Here is a 25,983-nt window from a genome sequence, read left to right as displayed (position 1 = left end):
GCCACTGTTTTAGGTACTGGAGATTCAGCAATGAACAAAGCAGACCAAGTCCCTGGCCTTCTGGAGCTTACATTCTATTAGAAAGGCTGAATCATAGGCACATGTTCTCAGTACCTCCTGAGGGATATGTCACAGGACTAAAAAATGAAAGGTTGAATCAACCAGACTATTACTAATTACATATGTAAGACACAGGCAAAGAAATGTATGAGGCTGATATGAGAATTATGAGACAAAGTTCTGGACCCAGAGCTTCTGGCCCCTTCTCTTGGTAGTACTCAGTTCCCCTTATCAGAACTGAAGGCATGATAAACTCTGACTTTCTCACCTCATTTCTCATTCCAGTTATTCAGCTTGGACAAGTAGCAGCTTTTCAAGGAGTGAGATGTTTGGGTATATGGGATAATCACAGCTATGTTTCGGCTGCGGTAAGCTGTTATGGCTTTAGATTTTCAAATACCATTCATATATTCTGCAAACGGATGATTGAGCTCTACCCTTTTCTAGGGTCCTTTGAATCTATCTGTGTCTCACACAGCACGAGGATTCCTGCAGCCAATAATGGATCACTAACCTGCATCTAACTTCTAACTATTGCTCACATATGCATTCAGAAGTATGTCCAACAATGGCAGATTCTTTAGTATGATGCACTGTGCCAAGTCCTTGCTTCCTGGCATTTATATTCACATTGAAAACTTAAGAGAAATGCAAACTCTAGTATTAGACAGTATGAGTTGATGCCATTTGATTAAATGAGATATAGGAGCTACAAAGAGAAAGGCATCACTTCTGGCTGAAGTAACCACAGGAGAGAAGGACGCAGCTCTTGCGAGAGACTGTTTTGTGCTGGCCACAGTGCGAGACCTTTTACATACATTCTCTCACTTGCCAGGAAGGCTTCATGAAGGACTTGGTAGTCTAAGACCCTGAGGAAGAATTTGGTAAGGCAGACATGTAGTTTCAACTGAATTTTCATTTACTGTCCAACACTGGCCAGGCACAATGCTAGGTGCTGGACACATGATGGTGATGGTGCAATTAAGAACTTTTAGTGGGAGACACAGACAAATAAAGAGGCAATCACAACTACCCTATAGTGTAATGTATACAAATAGATAAAGCAACTCCCCTTCTGGAATTCATCTGATGTTTTTGTCTCATGGTTAGTCTACAAAATACTTGACCAGCACTCCTCAAAACTGTTAAGGTCATCAAAACAAGAAAAGTCTGAGAAACTGCCATGGCCAAGAGGAACCTAAGACATGACATCTAAATGTTATGGTTATCCTGGATGAGATCCTAGAGCAGTATAAAGATATTAGGTAAAAACTAAAGACACAGGAATAAAGTATGGACTTTAGTTAATAATAACACATCGACATTGATTCATTAATAGCAAACACATCATAGGGTAATAAATGTCCCATACTATAAGATGTCAATAACAAGGGAAATTGTGCATGTGTGGTGGGTGGGAGACGGGAGTGAGTATATGCAAGTCCTGTTCCACCTGATCAATTTTTCTTTAAAACTGTTCTAAAAAAGAGTCTGTTAACGTTTTTAAGAGTCTGATATTTACTGGGAATAATTCCACCATCCATCTATCATCCATCATGATAACCTAGAGACTTAAAGTTTTGTAATGGGATATCCTACACATAATTCAAACCAGCATTTACCCAAATCCTACTATATATGCCTTTGAACTGCTGAATACTGGCTATAAAAAGGTGAACAAAACAATTTCCGAGGCCTAGTTGGAAATAAAAGACATTTAATTTTTGTCCTGTAAGATAACTGTAGCACAGAGAAAAGGATCTGTGAAGCTTCGACAGAGAAGATATACTAAAGAAAAGGTACAGAATAAAGAAATGGGTGGGCTAAGCCTGAATTTTTTTTTTAAGCCTGTGCCTCCAAGAATCTTCTGGGGTTTTTTCCTCCTGAAAATGAATGTCGGAGCAATCAAAACAGTTACCCCAAAGAAGCATGGTAGAGGCCAACAGTTTATTTACCATGGTGTTTTAACTTTACATGTACAATAGGGGAAATATACTTTAGGTGAATTTTAAAACGGATAAGTAGGAGAAAAGCAAGCTAAAAACACACATACCCGCCCCCCGACCTTTATTTTCTCTTTTTTTAAACAGACCCACTTGTCTACTGACCAGGTACCTGTAATATGGGAGAATTCACTCTATTCCTTTCCACACAAAGAAGTCTTGGAATTTTCTAATTTCTCCTTTACTATGATTGTATTCTGTTCACATAATAGCCAAGAGTATGGCAAAGGACATTTATAAGAGCAGTGTCTTATGAAAACCAATTTACTAGTTAACTCAGTACTGAGCATACATTCATCATTCAAAGATGAATCCCACAAACGTTACTCGACATACTGGTTTTCAGTACATTTAATCAAATTCAACCACGAGGGCCACCAGTTCTGCTCACTATCAGGTGACGCTTGTTGGGAGCCCCCGACCCCTTTTCTTGACATCATGCTGTTGGACCTTTAAGCTAGCTATACCGGTAACTGCGTTTTGAGTTGACTGCAAAAGGGAGGCAACTTCTGCCCCGCCCAGAGCCATCCTAAGCGTTAGAAATGGCAGAAAGTTTCTTGGGACTGACAAGGCATGAACTTCTGATGCTGTCACCTTGGGCAAAGCTCTTACAGGTAAATTAGGAAGAGAAACAATTACTTTGTCGGCGTCACGAGACGAAGAATGGAAAAAGTGTGGAAAAGGACTTCGCCCGCCCCAAAGCGACAGTCCGGCGGTGGCTATTTCCCGGGCCTCAAGCGCGCTCCAGCGGCGCAGCACAAAAGACCGGGCGGGAGCCGGGGTCGCCGGGCGCCGCCTCCCGGTGCATCTCGGGAAGGGCTCCCGCCCGCGCAGCTCCGTCTCCCCGGCGCGGCCAGCTCGCCCTCCCGCTCGCTCAGGGCCGGGGCAGACGTGGCCCGCCCGAGCTGCCGCGGGTCTCCGAGAGGGCTTCGCACTACTCCTCCACCCGGGGGATCTTTGTTCCCAGATCTGTTCCCCGTCTCGCTGCTCCCGCCGCAAAACCTCTTTGCGGAATACCCGCCGCAAGTCTGACTTGACGATGTGCAGTTTTGGGGTGCGCTAGTTGTGGGGGCATTCATAGAGGCAGCGAAGGGACCCCTAAGTTTAAACACTCCGGGAATGGTAAAGGAAGAGCGTCGGGCCCGCCTCCTCCCAACAGCGCTCGGGCGCGAACGGCGCCCTCCCGCGCTGCCGGCTCGCGCGGGCTCCGCAGGGCGCGCTGGCGGCGGCGGGGCGGGGCGCGGCAGGCAGGTCCGGGGCCTGCAAGTGGTGGCGACCGTTCTTCCCACCCGGCCATGTCCCCGGGGACCACCGCGCTCATGGGGAGCGGGAATGCCGTTCTCGGGCCCCGCTCCGAAGAGGGGTTTTACCCTCGGGGACCCCGGAATTGGAGATGGGGACTAGAGAGGGAGCAAGGAAGGGCGCGGCGTGGCGCGAGCGTTTCCTGCGCGAGGACTGCGGGGTGGCAGCTGGAGGCCACTGCAGGGGCAGGACGGCGGGCTGAGGGAGCGACCCACCCATGGGGAAAGAAACCCGGTAGGGGGAGCAGGGAGCCGAAAAATAGGGTTGATACATACCTGGGTGGGCGGGCTGGAGATTCCTGAGCGTGCAGCGCAGGGCTGGGGGAGCGGGCTCGGAGTGGTCGCGGGCCGGGACTGAGGAGCGCAGAGCCGCACGTGGCCCGGCGCGCTGCTGAGCGATGTTTACATTCTGCAGCCACTCCACGTTGTGCTGCCGCCCGCGCTTCCCATTGGCCAGCTCTTCAGCCAACGCTTCTCTCCTCCCGGAGGGGCGGGCCCTCGGGTCCCCGCGTCGCTCAGGAAAGACCCCGGTTCCCTGAGGCCTTGGCGGGACAGCTAGGGCGCGCCCCAGGACGGTCACTTCCCAGCCACCCTATGGTCGCCCGGGTCGCGTCACCCTGTTATGCGCCCGGGCTGAGCTGCAGCCTGACACCCCCGAAATGCAGTGGGAGGGAGCAAGACCAAACTGGCGGGAGATGCGGGAGCCGGGCGGTGGGGAGGCCAGCCGCGGAGAAGGAGCCCCTGAGAGTTTCCCTGCCGCCGCCGGCCGCGCCGTGGAGCGCGGTGGACACAGGCCGAAGGCCTGGGAGAGTGGACCCCACAGCCGCTCCGGGTGGCGGGCGCGCACTGAGAGCAGGGCGCGGCGCGCTGGCGCGCGGGCAGACGGGCGGGAGAGGGGAGCGCGCTGTCCGGAGGTGTCAGTCTGAGGCGCATGCGTGTGGGGCGGGCCCGGCCTGGCCTATATATTGGGTTGGCGCCGGCGCCAGCTGAGCCGAGCGGTAGCGGGTCTGGCGGTGAGGAGGTGCTGCGCGAAGGGGGATGCGGGAGGAAAGAAAGCCCAGTTGGGCCGATCCCTTACCACAGGCGGGAACCTCAAGGAGGAAAAACGGGAGGGCTGGGGGTCATGGGTCCCCGCGTTCCGTCCCTGTCAGGAATCTTGGCAGGGGACCGGGAAGCAGCAGGGCATGGAGAGCCGCCCCTCATTCTAGGGGCTTTCTCTATCCCATCCTCATTTAGGGAGCTATCCCGTGGGAGAGAGGATGGGAGGCCGGGTCCCCTCCATGGGGAGAAAAGTTCCCGGCCAGCCCAGTCTCCCCTTTCTTTAGCTCCTTTTCCTGCCCCCCCGCTTCCCATCTGGAGTTGGGGTCCGGGCGCCTCTCCGAGCGGCGGTAGGGCGGCGGGACCGGGAAGGAGGGAAAGGAGACTGAAGGCCGTGACACCAGTCTCGGTTCCTCCGCCCCCTGCTTCCCCGCCACCGCCGCTCTCCAAATTGGCGCGGAACCGGCTTCTCCACAGCCTTTTGCCTCCACAACCCCCTCTCCGCGCTCATCCAGGATGGGAGGCGGGACGTGGGGGCGCTACCCAAGCCCCACTCTCGGTGTACGGGGGAGAGGGTGGAGGACCCAGAAAAACCCGTTTGAGGAAGTTGTGCCTCCCTGCGTGTTCAAGGTGCCAGGAGTGCTTGGTAAATTTTTGGACACCCGCGTCCCGGCTGTACATTCAGTTGAGAAAATGCAGGCGTGTATCCAAAATGAATTACCATGAGCTAGCTAACATAGCATAGAAGATGGCAGGGTCACACGGCCCAGGCCCCCTTCGGAGGGACTGAGCTTTCACCTCCAAATCAGCACTTGGAGCATGTGAATGACAATGTACTTGACTGCGGCTTTTCCTCTCCCCCCTTCAGAGGTTTTACACACCTGAAAGAAGAGAATGTCAAGACGAAGGTAACATCTGTCTTAGAGACATGTTTCAAATTAGTTGCCGCCTTTAACTTACTAATTACACTTCCTTTTTAAAAATTCACCACAGTAGCCGTTTACAAGCTAAGCAGCAGCCTCAGCCCAGCCAGACGGAATCACCCCAAGAAGTCCAGATAATCCAGGCCAAGAAGAGGAAAACCACCCAGGTGATTTAAGGAGAAAGAGGGAGGAACTAAATGCCATGCTGGGACTTTAGTTTACCAATGGTCTTTTCTGTTTTCCAGGATGTCAAAAAAAGAAGAGAGGAGGTCACCAAGAAACATCAGTATGAAATTAGGGTAATGCAGAACTGGACTGGGTGGGTTTGGGGAGAAAATGGAGGATAGACGAATAAGAATAGAATTATGTGTTTATTGCTTTGCAATAGATTCCTCTGACACTTTTACTTTTTTAATGCCCCTAGAGGTCAGCAGGAAGGCGCTTATCTTTGGGTGGTTTCTATGTGCCCGAATCCTACTACAGCTGCAGAGTAAGTGCCTTCAAGCAGCTGGTTCCTTTTTGTAAATCCCTCCCTCTTGGAACTGCCTGGTGCACCAGGGCCCGCCTAATCTGTCCAATATACTGCTCTTTGTTCCCTCGCAGACTCTAGTAGACGGTCCTAATAGCTGCTTCTTGGGCATAAATAGGATGTGAGATCATTGACAGCCTGGCACGCAGCCCTTTGGTACCTCTTCTTCCTATGTGTTTTACAGAAAGCACTTTGGAGATAGTGATTGCCTTTGAAACCAGCATTATTGGGAAAAGGATCCTTTAAGTAATTGATTCCATTTTTAAGGTTTTGCCTTCAAATATTCAAAAGTATCAGAGCACACTTTTTTTAGAAAGAGCTTTTTATTTGGGGGAAAAAAAAAAAAAAGTCCCTGCTACTATTGCTAGATACAGAGAACTGCGATTCTGTGGTCTTGAAAGTGATTAGTATTTTAGACTACGGATGCATTTTGTTATTACTGCCTCCTTCAACACCTAGTGTCTTCTATTACCAGAATTGCATTTTGTTGTCTAAAATATCCTATTACTCTATAAAAATCAACATGAGTTATATGGCTTGTTTATAAAATATGAATGTCAAATTAGCTATATTGCCATCTATGTTAGCTAAAATTACAATTCTTTAGACATATTAGCTTTCATTTATAAAAGATCCATTATAAAAACTAAGGTTTTCCTTGCACAAATTGATATTCTTCTTTATTTTTAATGACAGAATTGTTGGCCACCTGTATTATCTGGGGGAATCAGTCCTTGCATTATCATTGAAACACCTCACAAAGAAATAGGAACAAGTGATTTCTCCAGATTTACAAATTACAGATTTAAAAATCTTTTTATTAATCCTTCACCTTTGCCTGATTTAAGGTAAGAAAAATTTCAGTAATTTTATTTCAAAGATATAAAGTTGTGCTGATTTAATACATGGCACTATTTTGTCTTTTGCTGTCATAAAATAGAAAAACTTGTAAAAATTGTTTTCTTTACTAATATTTAAACATATGTCATTTTATCTAAGAGTAGTGCAAATGATATGGGTATTTAAAACACCGATTTCATAAAATTTTCATTTGCTTGCTGAGGACTGTAAAGATTTAACAGGACTGAATTAGTTTTTTGTTAAGATAGAAACATTTTTTCATGTACAGCTTTTTCCTTTAAAATTTTTCTTGTTTCTTGCAGCTTCAACTCAAAGGAAGCTTTTTCAATAGATGTATCAACCCTATTTATTTCTTACCAAACTTAGTAAGGTCTATACTACTTTTTTCTAGTCCACGAGTATACTAAAGGTACAGCTTATACAAAACATGTAGTGTATTATGATTGGCCTTAATAAGGAATTTAATGGAATCAGACACTTAAACTCCCCTTTCCCTGGACTCTGTCCCACCTTACCCACCCCATATGTGATCCTGCTATAGATGATCTATTTAGAGGTGATTGAGACTTCTCGACTGTGATCACATGCTTTACATATTTAGATTTTTGTATTGCTCTTGAGAAAACTTTTTTTTTTTCACTTTTAATTGCATTATTTTAATGCTGAATTTACTTCTGTGCCGTAAGTTTTTGTTTCTTCTGGGATATCTTTTTCTTCTGGGCAACCTCCTCTTCTGGTGTAAGAACAATTTGTTCCTTTTCACTAAAGATCATTTCGATGCGGCAGGGAGAGATCACGTATGAGTTAATCCGACCATGAGCTCTGTAGGTCTGTTGGCACATCATAGGTACTTTGTTCACTCGGAGATGCTCAATGACCGGAGACTCTACATCTAAACTCTTAAGTTCAGCATTACTCTCTGCATTTTTAAGCATGTGCAGCAAACATTCAGCACTCTTTGGACCACCAACCTTGTGTCCAGTCCCACTGCTTGGCCTGGGCACACCTACCAACTCCACCATTGTAATATCAGAATGGTACATGCTGTTTCTGTAAAGTGACATTTTAAAAATACTTCATGGTGTTTCTTTTTTTTTTTTTTTGGAGACGGAGCTTCGCTGTTGTTGCCCAGGCTGGACTGCAATGGTGCGATCTCGCTACCTCCACCTCCCAGGTTCAAGTGATTCTCCTGCCTCAGCGTCCTGAGTAGCTGGGATTACAGGCATGCCACCACACCCAGCTAATTTTTTATGTTTTTAGTAGAGATGGCGTTTCACCATGTTGGCCAGGCTGGTCTCAAACTCCTGACCTTAGGTGATCCACCCGCCTCGGCCTCCCAAAGTGCAGGGATTACAGGTGTGAGCCACCGTGTCTGGCCACTTCGTGGTTTTTCATATATGCATACCCTTGATAGCCTGGGCAGTTTCACGAGTGTTCTTAGAGTGAACACAAAGATTTGAACCTCTTGAGCTGCATGATTTTTTGGGGTTTTCCAGGTCAAGTGAATAGCCAACCATTTTCACAGATTACCTCAGACCACTTAGGGGAAAAGCAACATGGTTATCTTTTATCAGCAACCTTTGTAAAGTATAAATAAGTGGGACTAGAAAGCACTCCCTTGAAATCTGCAAGTTTGGATAATCATAGTCCAGGTTCCCACTGTTATTTCAGGCTTCTATTTATTCATGCAAAGAAAATGGTTTCCAAAAATTAAGGTAGAAGTTTTTTTTCTAATTTACTTTAAGAGTTTCTTCCAAGTTCTAATTAAAAGTTGCATTTCAGGCCAGGCGCGGTGGCTCAAGCCTGTAATCCCAGCACTTTGGGAGGCGGATCACGAGGTCAGGAGATCGAGACCATCCTGGCTAATACGTTGAAACCCTGTCTCTACTAAAAAAAAAAAATACAAAAAGCTAGCGGGTGAGGTGGCGGGCGCCTGTAGTCCCAGCTATTCGGGAGGCTGAGGCAGAAGAATGGCGTAAGCCCGGGAGGCGGAGCTTGCAGTGAGCTGAGATCCGGCCACTGCACTCCAGCCTGGGCAACAGAGCAAGACTCTGTCTCCAAAAAAAAAAAAGTTGCATTTCAGTGTCTGAAAGTTGAATTTTATCTATGTGAAACAGAGTTTGTATATTACATGGATTGCACAATTTAAATTATGGTTTTTAGCTGGGCATGGTGGGTCACACCTGTAATCCCAGCACTTTTGAGTGGCTGAGTCAGGTGGATCACTTGAGGTCAGGAGTTCAAGACCAGCCCAGCCAACATGGTGAAACCCCATCTCTACTAAAAATACAAAAACTAGCCAGGCTTGGTGGCAGGTACCTATAACTCCTAGATACTTGGGAGGCTGAGGCACAACAATCACTCGAACCCAGGAGGTGGAGATTACAGTGAGCCAAGATTGTGCCGCTGCACTCCAGCCTGGGCCACAGAGCGAGACTCTGTCTCAAAAAAAAAAAAAATTATGGTTTTTTCCCTCTCTTTCCGTAGCTGGGGATGTTCAAAAGAAGTCTGGCTAAACATGTTAAAAAAGGAGAGCAGATATGTTCATGAAAAACATTTTGAAGTTCTGCATTCTGACTTGGAACCACAGATGAGGTCCATACTTCTAGACTGGCTTTTAGAGGTATGTTACACCAATACAAATTTCCTTTGTCTCTCTCTGTATGATGGAAAAATATTTAGCTGTAAATGTGCTTTCCATGTACTCTCCAGAGTTTATTGTTCATCCCCAGGAAGCTGTCTTTTTTGAGGTACTTACTGTAGCTGATGGTACCCAAAGTGGAAAGTGACTCTATAAATAAGAGTAAAATGACAAACCTACTACATGTAACTAAACCCAATCCAGAACTCCTGTTATCTGTGGGTACTGCTATGTACCAGCCACTTTCTAGGTGCCACAGATACACAAGGTGAATGGAACGTATAGTTGATTAGGTTTTGAATTATGCTATACAAAGTGAAGAACTAGAACTAGGCTTCAGGGCCCTCTCAAGTCTTTTTCTGTATTAACAAAATCAACTGATCATGAGGAATCCTGATTTCTATATCCTAAACCGTAATGAGATTATGGATATCTGGAAGCTCTAAGCCCTCTATAGTCCAGCTACTTTCTTTTTATTATATTCTTCTATTCTTTTCTGAAATATAAAATTAATTTGAAGGAATAGTGATCCTGAAGCCCCTATAGATTTGTGCCAGAATTTTCTCTCTTATTTAGGTCCATTCCCTTTCTCTGGATAATAGCTCTAAAAAAGTCTCTAAAATTATTATTGAGGAAATGATTACTTATGTTGATGACAAACTGATTTTTCCTCCAACTCTTGGGTATTTACTCTGTAGTCTGTCTTTAAGACAGAGATGAAGCATTCTAAGGGAAAAAGACCACAGACTTTCAACCTAAGCATAATTACGTTAATTTTTAATTTTTTTCCTTTTTGTTATACCGATATTCATCCAGTCATCCAGTGGTCATCCTATTCAATTTATTCCTGTTTTTACCTAAATATGATTATGTATGGAACAGCATACAGAATATATCAAATCCGGCAGTGTTAAACTCTGTCTTACTATATTCTTCAGTCTAAGAATATAAACTTGATTCAACATTTGAGAATCTATTCATTTATTACCTTAACAGTAAATGAGAAAAATGCTAAGATCTCAATAGATGCAAAAGACATTTTTTGAAATTCAACTTTTTTTTTTTTTTTTTTGAGGTGGAGCCTTGCTGTGGTCGCCCAGGCTCGAGTGCAATGGCACGATCTCGGCTCACTGCAACCTCTGCATCCTGGGTTCAAGTGACTCTTGTGCCTCAGCCACCTAAGTAGCTGGGATTACAGGCGCGGGCCACCACACCTGTCTTTATTTTGTATTTTTAATAGAGATGGGGGTTTTACCACACTGGCCAGGCTGGTCTTGAACTGCTGACCTCAAGTGATCCGCCTGCCTTGGTCTCCCCAAGTGCTGGGATTACAGGTGTGAGCCATCGCACTCGGCCAGCAAATGAGATTTTCTTAACTCATTATTAGAAACTCAGGTGGCCAGGTGTGGGGCCTTACACCTGTAATGTCAGCATTTTGGAAGGCTGAGGCAGGCAGATCAGTTGAAGCCAGGAGTTCGACACCAGCCTGGCCAACATGGCAAAATCCCATCTCTACTAAAAATACAAAAAATTAGCTGGGCATGGTGGCACATACCTGTAATCTCAGCTACTCAGGAGGCTGAGGTAGGAGAATCACCTGAACCTGGGAGGCAGAGGTTGCAGTGAGCCACTGCACTCCAGCCTGGGTGACAAAGCGAGACCCTGTCTCAAAAAAAAAAAAAACAAAAAAAAAAAACTCTGGTATATATCTCGATTTCCTCACCTCCAAAATGGGGATAATGGTACCTACTTAAGGAGTTACTGTGAGAATTAAAAGCTTTTCCTAAAAGTGTGGAAATGACAGATACTATTTATTATTATTAACAATATTGAAACATCAGGGCAATTCCTATCAAAGTCAGAAACAAGGGATAAGATTTTATGACCAATGTTAAACATTCAGTATCCTTCGATAATATTTAACTAGTGCAGTAAAATATGAAAAATAAATGAGGTAAGAAAAACTGTAAAACTAGTAAATGTGGATAGTAATAGATTTGTTTATCCTAATAACACGTTAGTTTCTTTTTTTCCCTTCCTATCTTAGCTTTGCTATCAGTTTGGCTTAAACATATTTTAAAATCTGATATGCTGAGAGATGACTTTCTAATTTGAGAAATTCAGAGGATAATATTTAAATGTTTGGATTCTTTAGGTATGTGAAGTATACACACTTCACAGGGAAACATTTTATCTTGCACAAGACTTTTTTGATAGATTTATGTTGACACAAAAGGATATAAATAAAAATATGCTTCAACTCATTGGAATTACCTCATTATTCATTGCTTCCAAACTTGAGGTAAGTTCTCAAAGAGTATCCTTAGATATATTTATCCCAAACTTTTTTTTTAATCAATGTATTAATCCCAAAGAATACTATGTCTTATATTAACTCCTTAGAAAAGTGAATGTTTTTGTTTCTCAGTACATTTTCTGAACATTATCACAGGGATAAATGATAAATTATCATAGTTCCCTCTGTAATGTCTGAGCCTTATTATAAATCTCTGGTTTAGATTCTGGGATTAGTATCTAAGTGAAATGTCCCATGGCTCATTCTGCCAAACGAAACATATTGATGCTCTATTTGTATACATAATTATAGCATTTGTATTAAACAGAATGACCTTTGAAAACTAAACAGCTAATAAAATGAAATGAAATGAATACTGTGTTGGGTTAGAATAATGGTTTATCCAGCCTTTTATTTTTCTTTTTTTTTTTTGGAGACAAAGTCTCACTCTTTCACCCAGGCTGGAGTGTAATGGGATGATCTGGGTTCACTACAACCTCTGCCTCCCAGGTTCAAGTGGTTCTCCTGCCTCAGCCTCCGGAGTAGCTGGGATTACAGGCGCTTGCCACCACGCCCAGCTGATTTTTGTATTTTTAGTAGAGATGGGGTTTCACCATGTTGACCAGGCTGGTCTTGAACTCCTGACTCAGGCGATCCACCCGCCTCGGCCTCCCAATGTGCTGGGACTACAGGCATGAGCCACCGCGCCTGGCCAGCCTAATATTTTTGTATCTGATGGTGCTGCCATGATAGAAGGCAACTCCTTTCTTAAGATTTTCCTTCACATAAGCTCAATTTACTTTTCTTAATACGTGATGAATATCATCGGTACTTTCACCTAAGACTTTTATAGCTGGTATCATTTTGAGGGAAGAAAGATTGTGATCATATATTAATTTTTTAAGTGTTTTCCTTTTTCTTTTAAATGTCTTTTGAGCTTTAAGAGCCATCCCCAAATTCTGCTGAATTTGGCACATAAACTTGTGTTCAGTCTATCCTTACTTGAAATTATACTGTTTTAGACAACTTTCTAGACCGAAATCCTTATCTTTTAGCCTGTTCTCCTATGTGGGAGACACCTAATCCTTTGATGATTCTAATTCTTCTCTGGAGTGCTAAAACGGACCTGTTAGCCAAACTGCACGAAGTATTTTTTGACTAACCATTATTTTTGTACTAGGGTAAAGGAAATGTTTTTAGTTTCTAGACCTTATTTGTTGGGTGCTTTGCTTTTGTTTTTTGAGACACGGTCTTGCTGTCACACGGGCTGGATGCAGTGGCACTATCACCCCTCAGTACAGCCTCGACCTCCCAGGCTACAGCGATCCTCTCACCTCAGCCTCTGGAATAGCTGAGACTACAGGGATGCACCACCATGCCTGGCTATTTTTTCTTGTAGAGACAGTGTTTCTCTTTGTTGCTCATGCTGATCTTAAATTCCTGGGCTCAGGTGATCCTCCTACCTTGACCTCCCAAAGTGCTGGGATTATACGTGTGAGCTGCTGCACTGCACCCGGCAGGGTGTCTCCTTTTGATCTGACCAATGTATCAGGCAATCTTAAAACAAGTTTGGCTGTTCTTTAACTGAAATGACATAAGATATTCTAGTTGTATTAATGAAAATTCAAAGTCAATTCTATGAAAAGAAGTCTTGATAATCAATATAGTTACTAGATCCCTAGATATGAAAATGTCTAAGTTTGACTACAAAATTATTTTACTGAGATTTATATTTACTTAGTGAAGCTGTCCTTAAATCTGAAGCTTGTGTGTGATTTGTATATAGATGGTCCCCTACTTACCATGGTTTGACCTACAATGTTTTGACTTTATGATGGTTGAAAACCTCCATTCATTATGCCCCTTGACATACAACAGGGCTATGTCTGCATAGGTTGAAAATACCGTAAGTTGAAAGTGCACTTTCTGGCCAGGTGTGGTGGTTAATCCCAGCACTTTGGGAGGCTGAGGCGGGCAAATCATTTGCAGTCAGGAGTTCGAGACCAACTTGGCCTACATGGTGAAACCCTGTCTCTACTGAAAATACAAAAAATAGCTGGGCATAGTGGCACACACCTGTAATCCCAGCTACTGGGGAGGCGGAGACACAAGAATCACTTGAGCCTGGAAGGTGGAAGTTGCAGTGAGCCAAGACTGCACCACTGCACTCCAGCCTGAGTGACAGAGTGAGACTCTGCCTCAAAAAAAAAAAAAGAAAAAAGAAAATGTACTTTTTTTATTTTTGCTTATTTCTTCAATAAAATAAAAATGTACTTTCTACTGATATTTTGGTTTATTGGGATGTAACCCCATTGTAAACTGAGGAACATTTGTAATTAATTTCTATCTCAATTGTACTCAATAAAAAAATTACAATTTAAAGGAAATCTACGCTCCTAAACTCCAAGAGTTTGCTTACGTCACTGATGGTGCTTGCAGTGAAGAGGATATCTTAAGGATGGAACTCATTATATTAAAGGTAATAATAATTATATTTTCCTAGTTGCAAAAAAGAAACCGTGTTACTAAGTAACATAAGTAGTTGTGATTGAATCTCAAATACTACAATGTAAAAAGTCAAAACTGAGGTATTAGGATCCAGTTCTAAGACGTTAATGCATCAAAATATTGACAATGGTTATGGTTGGATGGGGAATTTACTTAACCTCTAAACTCTACTATATAACGTGGTATATGTGTCTACATTCATTAACAGGCATTTTGAAATTTTGTTAACAGGCTTTGAAATGGGAACTTTGTCCTGTAACAATCATCTCCTGGCTAAGTCTCTTTCTCCAAGTTGATGCTCTTAAAGATGCTCCTAAAGTTCTTCTACCTCAATATTCTCAGGAAACATTCATTCAAATAGCTCAGGTACTGACATTTTTATTGATTCAATGGTAATATCATTATTAATTACAGGTTTTAGTGTATAGTCTTAAATAGGCTATGTCACAAAATAATGACATTGACTTCACTCCTTAATTCTAGAACAAAACTTTTGATGCATAAAGTTCTGTCCCCAACGTTTATGTTGCTTAATGTTTCTAGAAAACAAAGTCCTTACACTTTTCTGAGTACTTTCATTCTTTAGGAGTCCAAACTAAAGTATCTTTTCGATATAAAATGGGGAAAAGCATTTTTTAGCCAGTTGTGTTTAAGCTTTATAATGTCACAGAATTATTCTGTATGATGTCTTTACATTTGGATACACAGAGTACCTATCAAGTTAAATATCAGAATTAAAATTACTTTGTTAAAAAAAATTTTTAGAACATAATTCAAAGTAAACTTTTCCAGGCTAGCATATTTAACAAAGTAAGTAATTAGAGGAGGAGGAGGATCTGGCTGGGCGCTGTGGCTCAGGTCTGTAATCCCAGCACTTTGGGCAGATGAGGCAGGCAGATCACTTGAGGTCAGGAGTTTGAGACCAGCCTAGCCAACATGTTACTTGGGAGGCTGAGGCAAGAGAATCGCTTGAACCTGGGAGGTGGAGGTTGCAGTGAGCCGAGATCACACCACTGCACTCCAGCCTGAGCAACAGAGTGAGACTCCATCTCAAATTTAAAAAAAAAAAAAAAAAAGGATACCCCATTCTTTCTTGCTTACTTCTCATAAGTAAGCTTAAGGCTGCTGTATCTGTCATATAACAAAAGTGAAGAAAATCTACATTCTTATTCTGTGTGGGAAGTGAAAAATTCAACATATGGAAGACATTTGGGGATGAATATTAAGTCACCTAGGTTAAAATTTGTGGGCAATGGTGCTTATATCTAGCACATTATGAATACTCAAATTGGATAACCACTAAGTATACTGGAATTGGTTTATAAAACTTTTTATTAAAAGCTTAATTTTTTCATCCAGAATTCCTGGCATCCCAGATTGTCCTAGGCAGCTATACCCTTCTGATAGGGTAAATCTTTGATAAGCCAATAAACAATGTAGAGTTTCTAGAGGTATATAACAGTAATATTTTACTTCCAATTCCCAACTCTTCTCCCATCTCTCTTACTTTATGGACCAATGAGGACAAACAGAATTGAAATTTAATTCCGCTGCACAAGTATCTTCTCAAATGTGTTAAATCTTGCCCTTTTACACTATACCATTCCACTGCTACTTGTTCAGCTCTTATTGCCTAGATTATACAGCCTTTTAACTAATCTCACTGCTTAATAAACAGGTTTTCTTCTAGTCTGTTTTACTGCATTCTAAGGTATCTTTCTTAAAATGGAACTTTCTTGATTTAAAAATCTTCCAATAGCTTCAAGAATCAGCCTATAAAGTTCTGACTTCTTAGAGACCCTTTGTGATCCAATCTAGACCATGCCTCTCTCTAGCCACCACCCCTCGTCTTTCTGGATAAGAAAAGAAGGAAAGGTACTCCTTGCTTATTTCATATTTTTCACCTTAGGAGTTCTGAACTATGAACTGAGTTCCAAGTGATGTACCTATACCTAGAACATTCTCTGCCTCCCAATCTTCCTGGCTACTTTATAAGACTCATTTATGGCAATTTGAGGCCATCACTATCTTTTCCAATCTGGATTTAGCTGCCCTTCCTGCTAGTACATGTCACGTTGTATTGCAACGGTCCTTCCTTGTCTACTTCCTTCAGGTTGGTGGCTTATCTCTGGGTCCCTAAAGTTTTAGCAAGAGACATTTAGTACTCATCTGTCTCCTAAATTGCTTGTACTTTTGTTTTTCCTTTGTTAGCTTTTAGATCTGTGTATTCTAGCCATTGATTCATTAGAGTTCCAGTACAGAATACTGACTGCTGCTGCCTTGTGCCATTTTACCTCCATTGAAGTGGTTAAGAAAGCCTCAGGTAAGACTCTCTATTTGTTGTCTTCTTACCTTCTCACAACTACTAATGGGACTATAGTCTCTGAACTTTAACATTCTGCTAAACATGAATTTAAAACTTTGGCAAAAAAAAAAAAAAAAATTAGCTGTTCAGTGATTACCTTTCTGTTAGAAGTACTTTCCAATCCTGAATGTGTTTCTACAAACAAAAAGACCAAATGGAATTTAAATACAGTTGAAACGAATCAACATTATAGTTCTGCTTTAAGAGTTCTTTGGAATTTGACCATTTCAATTTCACATGTAGAAGGTACTGGTTAAGAAGTTCTGAAGTCCCTTTTCCCTTCAACATAGTCATATAAATAGTTTGAGAGTGATAATCTGTTCTGACATGCTAAACTTTTTGGTTATGATTTGTTTTGGTTTCTTTTTAAAATAACTTGTCTCAAAAACAGCACCAAGTACATCAGGCATATGTAAGATAGTTTCTGATGTACAACCTTCATGGTTTTCTAACTTTTTTCTATCTAGGTTTGGAGTGGGACAGTATTTCAGAATGTGTAGATTGGATGGTACCTTTTGTCAATGTAGTAAAAAGTACTAGTCCAGTGAAGCTGAAGACTTTTAAGAAGATTCCTATGGAAGACAGACATAATATCCAGACACATACAAATTATTTGGCCATGCTGGTATGTTTTTTTGTGAGTTTTTTGGCTTTGCTATCTGAATCTAGTAAGTAACTGAAACTGATGGTAGGAATAGAGTTCTCCTTCAGGCAGTTACGTAAGATGATCAGGGGAAAGAAAGTTCTAATGGGCACACTGATTTCAAAATGTAGAAAAGTTAATAAAATTACTTTGAAATCAAAGCAAGATTTGTGAAGTGTCTCAAGATCAATGCCACCAGTCCAAATAAGAGTTAAAAAAATATATAACATGTTACAGAAACTTTCAGAATATGACCCTTCACACTTGCAAAGACATAAAACGACTATTAAAATTAGACCTAGGCCAGACGCGGTGGCTCAAGCCTGTAATCCCGGCACTTTGGGAGGCCGAGACGGGCGGATCATGAGGTCAGGAGATCGAGACCATCCTAGCTAACATGGTGAAACCCCGTTTCTACTAAAAAATACAAAAAACTAGCCGGGTGTGGTGGCGGGTGCCTGTAGTCCCAGCTACACGGGAGGCTGAGGCAGGAGAATGTGCAAACCTGGGAGGCGGAGCTTGCAGTGAGCTGAGATCCGGCCACTGCACTCCAGCCTGGGCGACAGAGCAAGACTCCGTCTCAAAAAAAAAAAAAAAATTAGACCTAAATAATCTCAAATAAGTACCCAGAAGTCTGGTTTGACTGATTTCTTCCCATGTATAGGAAGAAGTAAATTACATACACACCTTCAGCAAAGGGGGACAGTTGTCACCAGTGTGCAATGGAGGCATTATGACACCACCGAAGAGCACCGAAAAACCACCAGGAAAACACTAAAGAAGATAACTAAGCAAAGAAGTTGGAATTCACCAAGTATTGGGTAGAACTGGTATCACTGAACTACTAAAGTTTTACAGGAAAATAGTGCTGTGATTGATTGTCCTAGCCAATTCATAAGTTACACTGCCATTCTTTGATTTTAAAACTTGCAATTGGCACTAAAGAATACATTTAATTACTTCCTATGTTAGCTGTAAAAGAAACAGCAGGACTTGTTTACAAAGATGTCTTCATTCCCAAGGTTACTGGATAGAAGCCAACCACAGTCTATACCATAGCAATGTTTTTCCTTTAATCCAGTGTTACTATGTTTATCTTGATAAACTAGGAATTTTTTCATTGGAGTTTTCGACTGGGTAAGTGCTACCTTAAAGGGTATATACTAAGTGATACAGTACTTTGAATCTAGTTGTTAGATTCTCAAAATTCCTATACTCTTGACTAGTGCAATTTGGTTCTTGAAAATTAAACTTGTTTACAAAGGTTTAGTTTTGTAATAAGGTGACTAATTTATCTATAGCTGCTATAGCAAGCTATTATAAAACTTGAATTTCTACAAATGGTGAAAATTAATGTTTTTTAAACTAGTTTATTTGCCTTGCCATAACACATTTTTTAACTAATAAGGCTTAGATGAACATGGTGTTCAACCTGTGCTCTAAACAGTGGGAGTACCAAAGAAATTATAAACAAGATAAATGCTGTGGCTCCTTCCTAACTGGGGCTTTATTAACATGTAGATTGCTTGGTAATAACCTTTTTGTATATCACAATTTGGGTGAAAAACTTAAGTACCCTTTCAAACTATTTATATGAGGAAGTCACTTTATTACTCTAAGATATCCCTAAGGAATTTTTTTTTTTTTAAATTTAGTGTGACTAAGGCTTTATTTATGGTTGTAAAACTGTTAAGGTCCTTTCTAAATTCCTCCATTGTGAGATAAGGACAGTGTCAAAGTGATAAAGCTGAACACTTGACCTAAACTTCTATTTTCTTAAGGAAGAGTATCAAATATATACTGACTCCTAGAAATCTATTTATTAAAAAAAGACACAAAAACTTGCTGTACATAGGCTAGCTATTTCTAAATATTTTAAATTAGCTTAAAAAAAAAATCCAGCATCATAAAGTAGATTTAATTAGAAAACTAGATTGCTAGTTTATCAGATATGTGAATCTCTTCTCCCTCTGAAGAAATTATAAATTTAAGCTATTGTTATGGTATGAAGTCTTCTGTATAGTTTGTTTTTAAACTAATATTTGTTTCAGTATTTTGTCTGAAAAGAAAACACCACTAATTGTGTACATATGTATTATATAAACTTAACCTTTTAATACTGTTTATTTTTAGCTCATTGTTTAAAAAATAAAAGTTAAAAAAATTTAACTGCTTAAAAGTAAAGTTTTGCCATTGCTTGGAGAAACTTTTTTTTCCTTCTCTGCGCTGCCAGCTGTAACACTTCTTCTGGATTGCTTGCATTCAACTCTGTCTGGCCGATGGCTTTGATCTTCCAAAACAGAAAAGTGATGTTATTAGAGGTGTGTCAAAAATTAAGTTTTGTTGGTACAAGTAATATAAAGCTATCTACATGCTAACAATGATAAAGTTTAATGATTAACTGAACCTCTAATTGTAAAACCCAAGAGTCTTGGAAAAAAATTAACATAAAGATTAACCAGGCCGGGCGCGGTGGTGGCTGACGCCTGTAATCCCAGCACTTTGGGAGGCCGAGGCGGGCGGATCACGAGGTCAGGAGATCGAGACCATCCTGGCTAACACGGTGAAACCCCGTCTCTACTAAAAATACAAAAAATTAGCCAGGCATGGTGGCGGGCACCTGTAGTCCCAGCTACTCGGGAGGCTGAGGCAAGAGAATGGCATGAACCCGGGAGGCAGAGCTTGCAGTGAGCCGAGATCGCACCACTGCACTCCAGCCTGGGCACAGAGCGAGACTCCATCTCAAAAAAAATAAAAATAAAAAATAACCGGAGCCACTCTCAAGGAAAGATGGACTGCTGAGCCATAGTTTATGGAATTAATTAAGTGGCATTTTAATATATTAAGTAAATTCATGTAAATTTATTTCAAAGTATAAGTAAGCTCTACATGGTAATTTTTAGAGTTAAACTAGGGCTTCATTTGTTAATGTGCAAAAATAACTAGTGGCTCAGCACTATAGTGGCATACAGTGGCTCAACTTTTCATGATTAGAAAGAAGTGCCTCAACCAACTAAATATACACACTAGTTTTTTTGCTATGGAGTGTTTAGGACCTTAAAATCTATAGATTTTTTTTTTTAATTAGAATTTTTTTTTTTTTTGAGACGGAGTTTCACTCTTGTTGCCCAGGTTGGAGTGCAATGGCGTGATCTCAGTTCACTGCAGCCTCTGCCTCCCAGGTTCAAGGGATTCTTCTGCCTCAGCCTCCCAAGTAGCTGGGATTACAGATGCCCGCCACCTGGCCCGGCTAATTTTTGTATTTTTTAGTAGAGACGGGGTTTCACCACATTGGCCAGGCTGCTCTCAAACTCCTGACCTCAGGTGACCCGCCACCTCAGCTTCTCAAAGGGGTAGGATTACAGGCGTGAGCCACTGCACCTGGCCTAGAATTTCTTTAAACAATAAGACTTCTGACATGTGGCTTGAAGAGAGAGATGACTATTCAGATATGATCATCAGGTATGGGAAGTTAGGGAATAGGAGAAATTGCTGGATGATGCCATTCAACATGAAGGAATGCATGTGGCAAAAGGTGGTAGCCGAGTATAACCACAGTTGTTTCACACAGGTATCCCAAAGATAACTGGCTATAAAAACCCAAAGTGTGAGACAGAAATGGAATCGGAGCCAGATATTTGAGAGAAGTAATACACCCCATGTGAACACTAATCAAAACCGAGAGTGGATTAAATTACCTAGGGAGAATGTAGGGTTACAGAAAAGTAACCCAAGGACTAACTTCTTGAGAAAACCAAGTTTAAGGAGTAGGCAGAGGGAGACACCCACAACAAAGAAAAGGAAGAAATAGAGAAAAAGCAGTCCAATAAAAATGATGTCAGGGAAGCCAAAGGAATAAAAACTTTCAAGAAGGAAGGAGATGTAATCAGGAAAAGGACTGGAAAGTATCCAGTGGATCTGGCGTTTGGTGGCTCTTGAGAGAAAAGTAAGAGCAGTGATAGCATTAGTCAAATTGCTGGCTTGAAGAGTTTCAAAAGCTAGGCTGAGAGGGATAAGGGGGCCGGAGGTGGAGGCACAGACAACAAAAACTTGTATTAGGATGAAATATCCTACAGACTATGGAGAGGCTGACGACATAGGAAATCATATAACTCATTAAAAGGTTACTGAGGGGAGAGAATTCAAAGCATAAAAATTTGCCTTCATCAAAGAGTAGTATAACCTCTTACGGGCCGCATAGTGGGCTTAACAATGAGTACAGCTGTAGATTATTTTAAAGGCAAGAAGCAGCGAATGAAATAGGAATTTGAAGCTAGTACTCATAAGGTCACCATTCCCAAGACTAACATCCATGAGGACAGAGCCTGGCCAGTCTTCACTGGTATATGCCAAGCATAGAGGAGGTAAAGAAGTATGGAAAAGGTAGAGAGAGGACGAGGGCTTAAACAGGGAAGTCTAAAAATTAGAGTCCACAAAGAGAATGTGGACCACCGAACTAGTGGCAGGTAAAAAAGCTGACGGGCCAACTAAGGTTGAAGACTGGTTTGGCAGTGGCACCAGTTGTAGAACTTTTTCCAATAGTCTCAGTGGCCCAAGAAAATAAAACACATAAGTTACTGAACTTATGCAGGGCTAGGGCTTTCCCAGGTCAGGTAAAGGATAAAGTGAAGATGCTAAAAATATTGATCAAGAGTAGCTCTATCATAGCAGGGGTTCCCAAACCTGGTTCATCATCAGACTACCCGCGAAACAAAAAAGGGATTCCAGGGTCCCACTTCAGACCAACTGAATCAGTATTTCCCAGTGTGCAGAATGGTATTTGTCGTACTTGAGATAAGTAGAGAAGGGAAGATGGAAGGGAATGACTGGGAAAAAAATGTCACAAACCTGAACATCTCACTGGAGGGGCTCAGGAACCAGGAAGTAAGAGAAGGATAGGTTATGGGCAGAAAGTGGGTTGCAGTATAAGATCTTACGTAGAGTAATTGTGAGTGGCTGGCACAGAGTAAAAATAACACTTCATAGATCTGAGGCTGACAAGGACTTGTAAAGTCCTTGGTGACGTCAGGGTGACAGGTAAATTCATCACGTCTTTTGACACATGTAGAGGAACAACCAGATGCTTACATGAGCTAGTAAGGAAGTAAGGTATGAAGGATAAGGGTCTCAAAAAATGATAGAAGTAGAAGTGGTTTGGAAATAGCAAAAGGGAGCTAGGAAAATTTTTCAATATTGCCTTCCAGCCCCAGGTAAATCAGAAAAGGGAGAATGAATAGCCTCCAATCAAGTAGAACTGGCCTTCATGTTCTTTTTACTTTTTTTAAGTGCTGTTATTATTCTGTTTCTTCTAAACAATGGGCATACACTTTAGTCCAAGTACAAAGTTTAAAAGACACTTAATAAATAGCATTTTTAAAAATATAAGTGAAAGAACAAAGAAAAGATATGTGGTGATACTGCTGCAGTAAATGTTAGACAAGTAAATATGGCCATACAATTTAAAATGTTTTGGCCCATACATCAAATTTAGATACAGAGTTCATCTCATCAGTGATTCTGGGGCACCTAATATGTGCCAGACACCATTCTAGGTAACAACTATGACAAAACAAGTCCTTATCCTCATGGGGAAATAGATATTAGGTAAATATACAGTATGTTAGATGTTGACAACTGTTCCAGAGAAAAATGTAAAAAGAAATGAGAATAAGAGTACTGGGGGGAAAAGGAAAGCAGACATTGTTACTTTATAAGATGATCAGGAAAGGATTGAGGAGACACCTGAGGGAAGCTGGATGTTCTTGGAAGAGAAAATTTCAAAGGCCCTTCTTAGGTGGTGAATGTTCTTGGCTTGTTCAAAAAACAGAAGGGGTACTGGTGTAGCAGAAATTAGCAAGGAGGAAAAGTCAGATGGATAGGCTAGAGGTCAACTTGTATATAGCCTTATAAGCCATTGTAAGACTTTTAACTTTGTGTGAGATGATAAGCCATTGGAAGGTTTGGGGCTGAGAAATGACATGCTCTAATATTTTAAAATAATATATAATGACATGGAACAGCTAAAATTATCAAAAAAGGATCTTTTATGACGTAAACACTGATAATAAAGTTCTGGCAGTAACTAGGCACACAAAATCTATTTTTTGTTGGTTCACATCTTAACAATTGTTTAATATTCTGGGAACTATACCACTGAAGAAAGGCGTAAGGTAACTTACTGCAATTTGTCTTTTATCTGTTTCTCCTCTTTTATGATGAAGATCTAATGAATCAGTTAAGAAAAATAAATCTGACAGTATTAAATATAATGAGAGAATCTCAACTCATTTTCAGTTTTGATTTGGAAAATATACAATATTAAATATTCTTTTAACTTATAGAAATGGATCATTCTAACATCACACACATTGATGAAAGGATACAAGTCAAGTATTCCAAAATGGTAACATCCCATATGTAGTCGTAATAGGAGTCCATAGCATCGTGACTGAAAGAGAATTCAGTTACTTCTTAAGCAGAAAAATGTTGACCTCATTATTTTAAAAAAATTATTCATACCTGTTTTGTTCTTGCAGAGATTTAAATGCTGTTTTGTAGTCAATTTCTCTGAGGAACTGACATAAAATGGCCACCTACATTAACAAAGATTTGAAAATGGTTTCATGTAATGAAAGCTTGGTTTTACAGAGTAATCTTGAATTATTTATATGAAGAATATATTCTTTAAGAAGCCTTATAGATCACATTGAATCAGCTCATTTATGGATTCCACCCAATTTTAAGTTCAAAAACCTTTATACACGTGTCTGTCTGACCAATATTTTCTTCATCAGTGACCTAAACCACAAATTTTTAGAGGTCTGTTTGAATGAGAAGCTGGCAAAAAGCCAGTTCAGAAAACTGAAGGGGGTGGAAAACTGCCAAGCAAAAGTGTCATGACATTCAAGGACATACAGAGCGTGCAATTAAACCTTTCACAGCTGGCAAGTATAGATGCTCATTTTGGCAAAATTTAGGCTGCCCGTCTGCTTAACATAGAAAACATTTCACTCAGGTCATAATGTCCATCTCTTTAAAAAATAGTTTTTATTGACTTAATTCACAAACCATAATAGTTACCTTCTTAAAGTACCCAATCTGGTGCGTTTTAGTATATTCACCAAGTTGTACAACCATCACCACTATGTAATTTCAAAACATTTTCACTACTTCCCTCAAAAAAGTCCATTAATTAGCAGTCACTCTCCATTCCCTCTCACCTCAAGCCTCTGATAACCACTAATTTACTTTGTCTCCATACTCTGAACATTTCATATGAATGGAATCATAGACTATGTAGCCTTTTGTGTCTAGCTTCTTTCACTTAGCATAATCTTTCAAGGTTCAGCCATGCTGTATCACGCAACAGTAACTCATTCCTTTCTATGGCTGAATAATATGTCATTGCATGGATATGCTGCATTGTGTTTAGTCATTCATTTGATAGACATTAGGGTTGTTTCTACTTTTTGGCTATTATGAATAAGGCTGCTGTGAACACTTGTGTACAACTTTTTCTGTGGACATATGTTTTCAATTCTTTTGAGTATACACCTAGGAGTGAAACTGCTGGGTCATATAATACTTTACCTTTTTGAGGAACTGGGAAACTGTTTTCCTGAGGCTGCACCATTTCGATGCTACACCATTTTATATTCCCACCAGCAACATATGAGGGTGCCAGTGTCCCCACATCCTCACCAACATTTGTTTTTAAATGTCTTTAGATTACGGCCATCCCAGTGGGTAGGAAGTGGTATCTCATGGTTTTGATTTGCATTTCCCTAATGACTAATGCACATTTCTAATCTAAAGTATCTTTAAAAACTTGAAAAATACTTTTTTCCCATTTAGGAGGTTTAAAGATCAATGTTTTTAATTCATACTTTCATTTTAGTTGACATTGTATAAACTATTAAAAAAATTAAAGAATATGCCAAACTCTTACATACCCTAAGTGATTTCGATATGTAAAATAAATATAATTTCCAATTCAATGCTTTATTATAAACTCTAACATACATAAAAACAAAACAACTTCATAATATTATAAACTAACCTGTGTGTGGCAATTCAGCAAAGAACAACATTTTATCATTCGTTTTATTACCTACAAAAGCAAAATTCTCATTATTTTCAAAAACCAGCTAACATGGATTGTAACAAATGTGCCACTTCACAAACATGAAGCTGTGTGTGGAGGAACAGGGTATATGGGAACTCTGTACCTTTTATTCAATTTTGCTGTGAACCTAAAAGTGCTGTAAAAAAAAAAAAAACTAAAAATCTAATAAATGTTCAATCTTATTTCAAAAGCCATTATAAGTGTTTTTAAAATATCATTTAAGTTATGATACTGGTAGCCTACATCGGAGGAAATAGCAACGCATATCAAAAAAAAAAAATGGACAAAATTTGATACCAGGTGCAGGAATGGGGAGGAAATGGGAAGAAGTAGTTCAAAGGGCACAAATTTGCAATTAGAGTAAGTCCAGCAAGCTGATATACAGTATGAGGACTAGAATTCATTATACTGTACTGTATACTAACAATTTGCTGAGAGATTTTAGGTGCTCTTATCACAAAAAATGGGTAACTACGGAAGGCAACGGATATGTTTCTTTGTTTGACTGTAGTAATCATTTCACTGTGTATATTAAAACATAATTCTGTATATCTTAAATATATACCAAAGAAATTAAGGGAAAAAAAGGGATTTAGGAGATAGAATCCATATGATTTGAGAGCTAACTGGATGGTGGCAGGCGGATCAGTAAAGAAAAAAGTAAAAAATGATGGCCAGGGTTTGGGCTTG

General features: G+C 40.6%; 2 protein-coding genes across 3 annotated transcripts in view; one reads left to right on the top strand and one right to left on the bottom strand.

Annotated features, from left to right (window-relative positions):
- Positions 1–3,565: 3,565 nt before the first annotated feature.
- On the top strand, positions 3,566–19,352 carry CCNE2 (cyclin E2). 2 transcript variants are annotated; one of them, XM_030937948.1, is made up of 13 exons: positions 3,566–3,599; positions 5,271–5,310; positions 5,396–5,492; positions 5,571–5,624; positions 5,750–5,815; positions 6,551–6,702; positions 9,203–9,338; positions 11,512–11,658; positions 14,036–14,131; positions 14,392–14,526; positions 16,372–16,483; positions 16,993–17,150; positions 17,833–19,352. In XM_030937948.1, exons 2-13 carry the CDS (start codon positions 5,297–5,299, stop codon positions 17,944–17,946), a joined length of 1,281 nt encoding a protein of 426 aa, XP_030793808.1. In that variant the 5' UTR covers positions 3,566–3,599; positions 5,271–5,296; the 3' UTR covers positions 17,947–19,352. The 2 variants fall into 2 exon arrangements, with proteins under 2 accessions (XP_030793808.1, XP_010358945.1); XM_010360643.1 differs by lacking the exons at positions 3,566–3,599; positions 5,750–5,815 and adding an exon at positions 4,300–4,377.
- INTS8 (integrator complex subunit 8) overlaps positions 19,089–25,983 on the bottom strand; it is a 57,468-nt gene continuing 50,573 nt past the window's right edge. The window contains exons 23-27 of the mRNA XM_010360641.2: positions 25,228–25,278; positions 23,688–23,761; positions 23,552–23,616; positions 23,348–23,391; positions 19,089–19,458 (exon numbers count right to left, since the gene is read on the bottom strand). Of these exons, the coding sequence (XP_010358943.1) occupies positions 19,342–19,458; positions 23,348–23,391; positions 23,552–23,616; positions 23,688–23,761; positions 25,228–25,278 (351 nt within the window). The 3' untranslated portion in view covers positions 19,089–19,341. The remainder of the gene's footprint in view (positions 19,459–23,347; positions 23,392–23,551; positions 23,617–23,687; positions 23,762–25,227; positions 25,279–25,983) is intronic.

Source organism: Rhinopithecus roxellana, chromosome 9 (genome assembly GCF_007565055.1).
Source record: "Rhinopithecus roxellana isolate Shanxi Qingling chromosome 9, ASM756505v1, whole genome shotgun sequence".
Taxonomy (NCBI): domain Eukaryota; kingdom Metazoa; phylum Chordata; class Mammalia; order Primates; family Cercopithecidae; genus Rhinopithecus; species Rhinopithecus roxellana.
Note: the sequence above shows the minus strand (reverse complement) of the source record. Positions and strands in the feature narration are given on the sequence as shown.

Bases quoted from the DNA above. Each gene is read 5' to 3' on its own strand.
- CCNE2 (XM_030937948.1), top strand. The intron at 14,132-14,391 runs GTAATAATAATT...TTTTGTTAACAG, and splicing joins TGGAACTCATTATATTAAAG to GCTTTGAAATGGGAACTTTG. The intron at 17,151-17,832 runs GTATGTTTTTTT...TCCCATGTATAG, and splicing joins CAAATTATTTGGCCATGCTG to GAAGAAGTAAATTACATACA.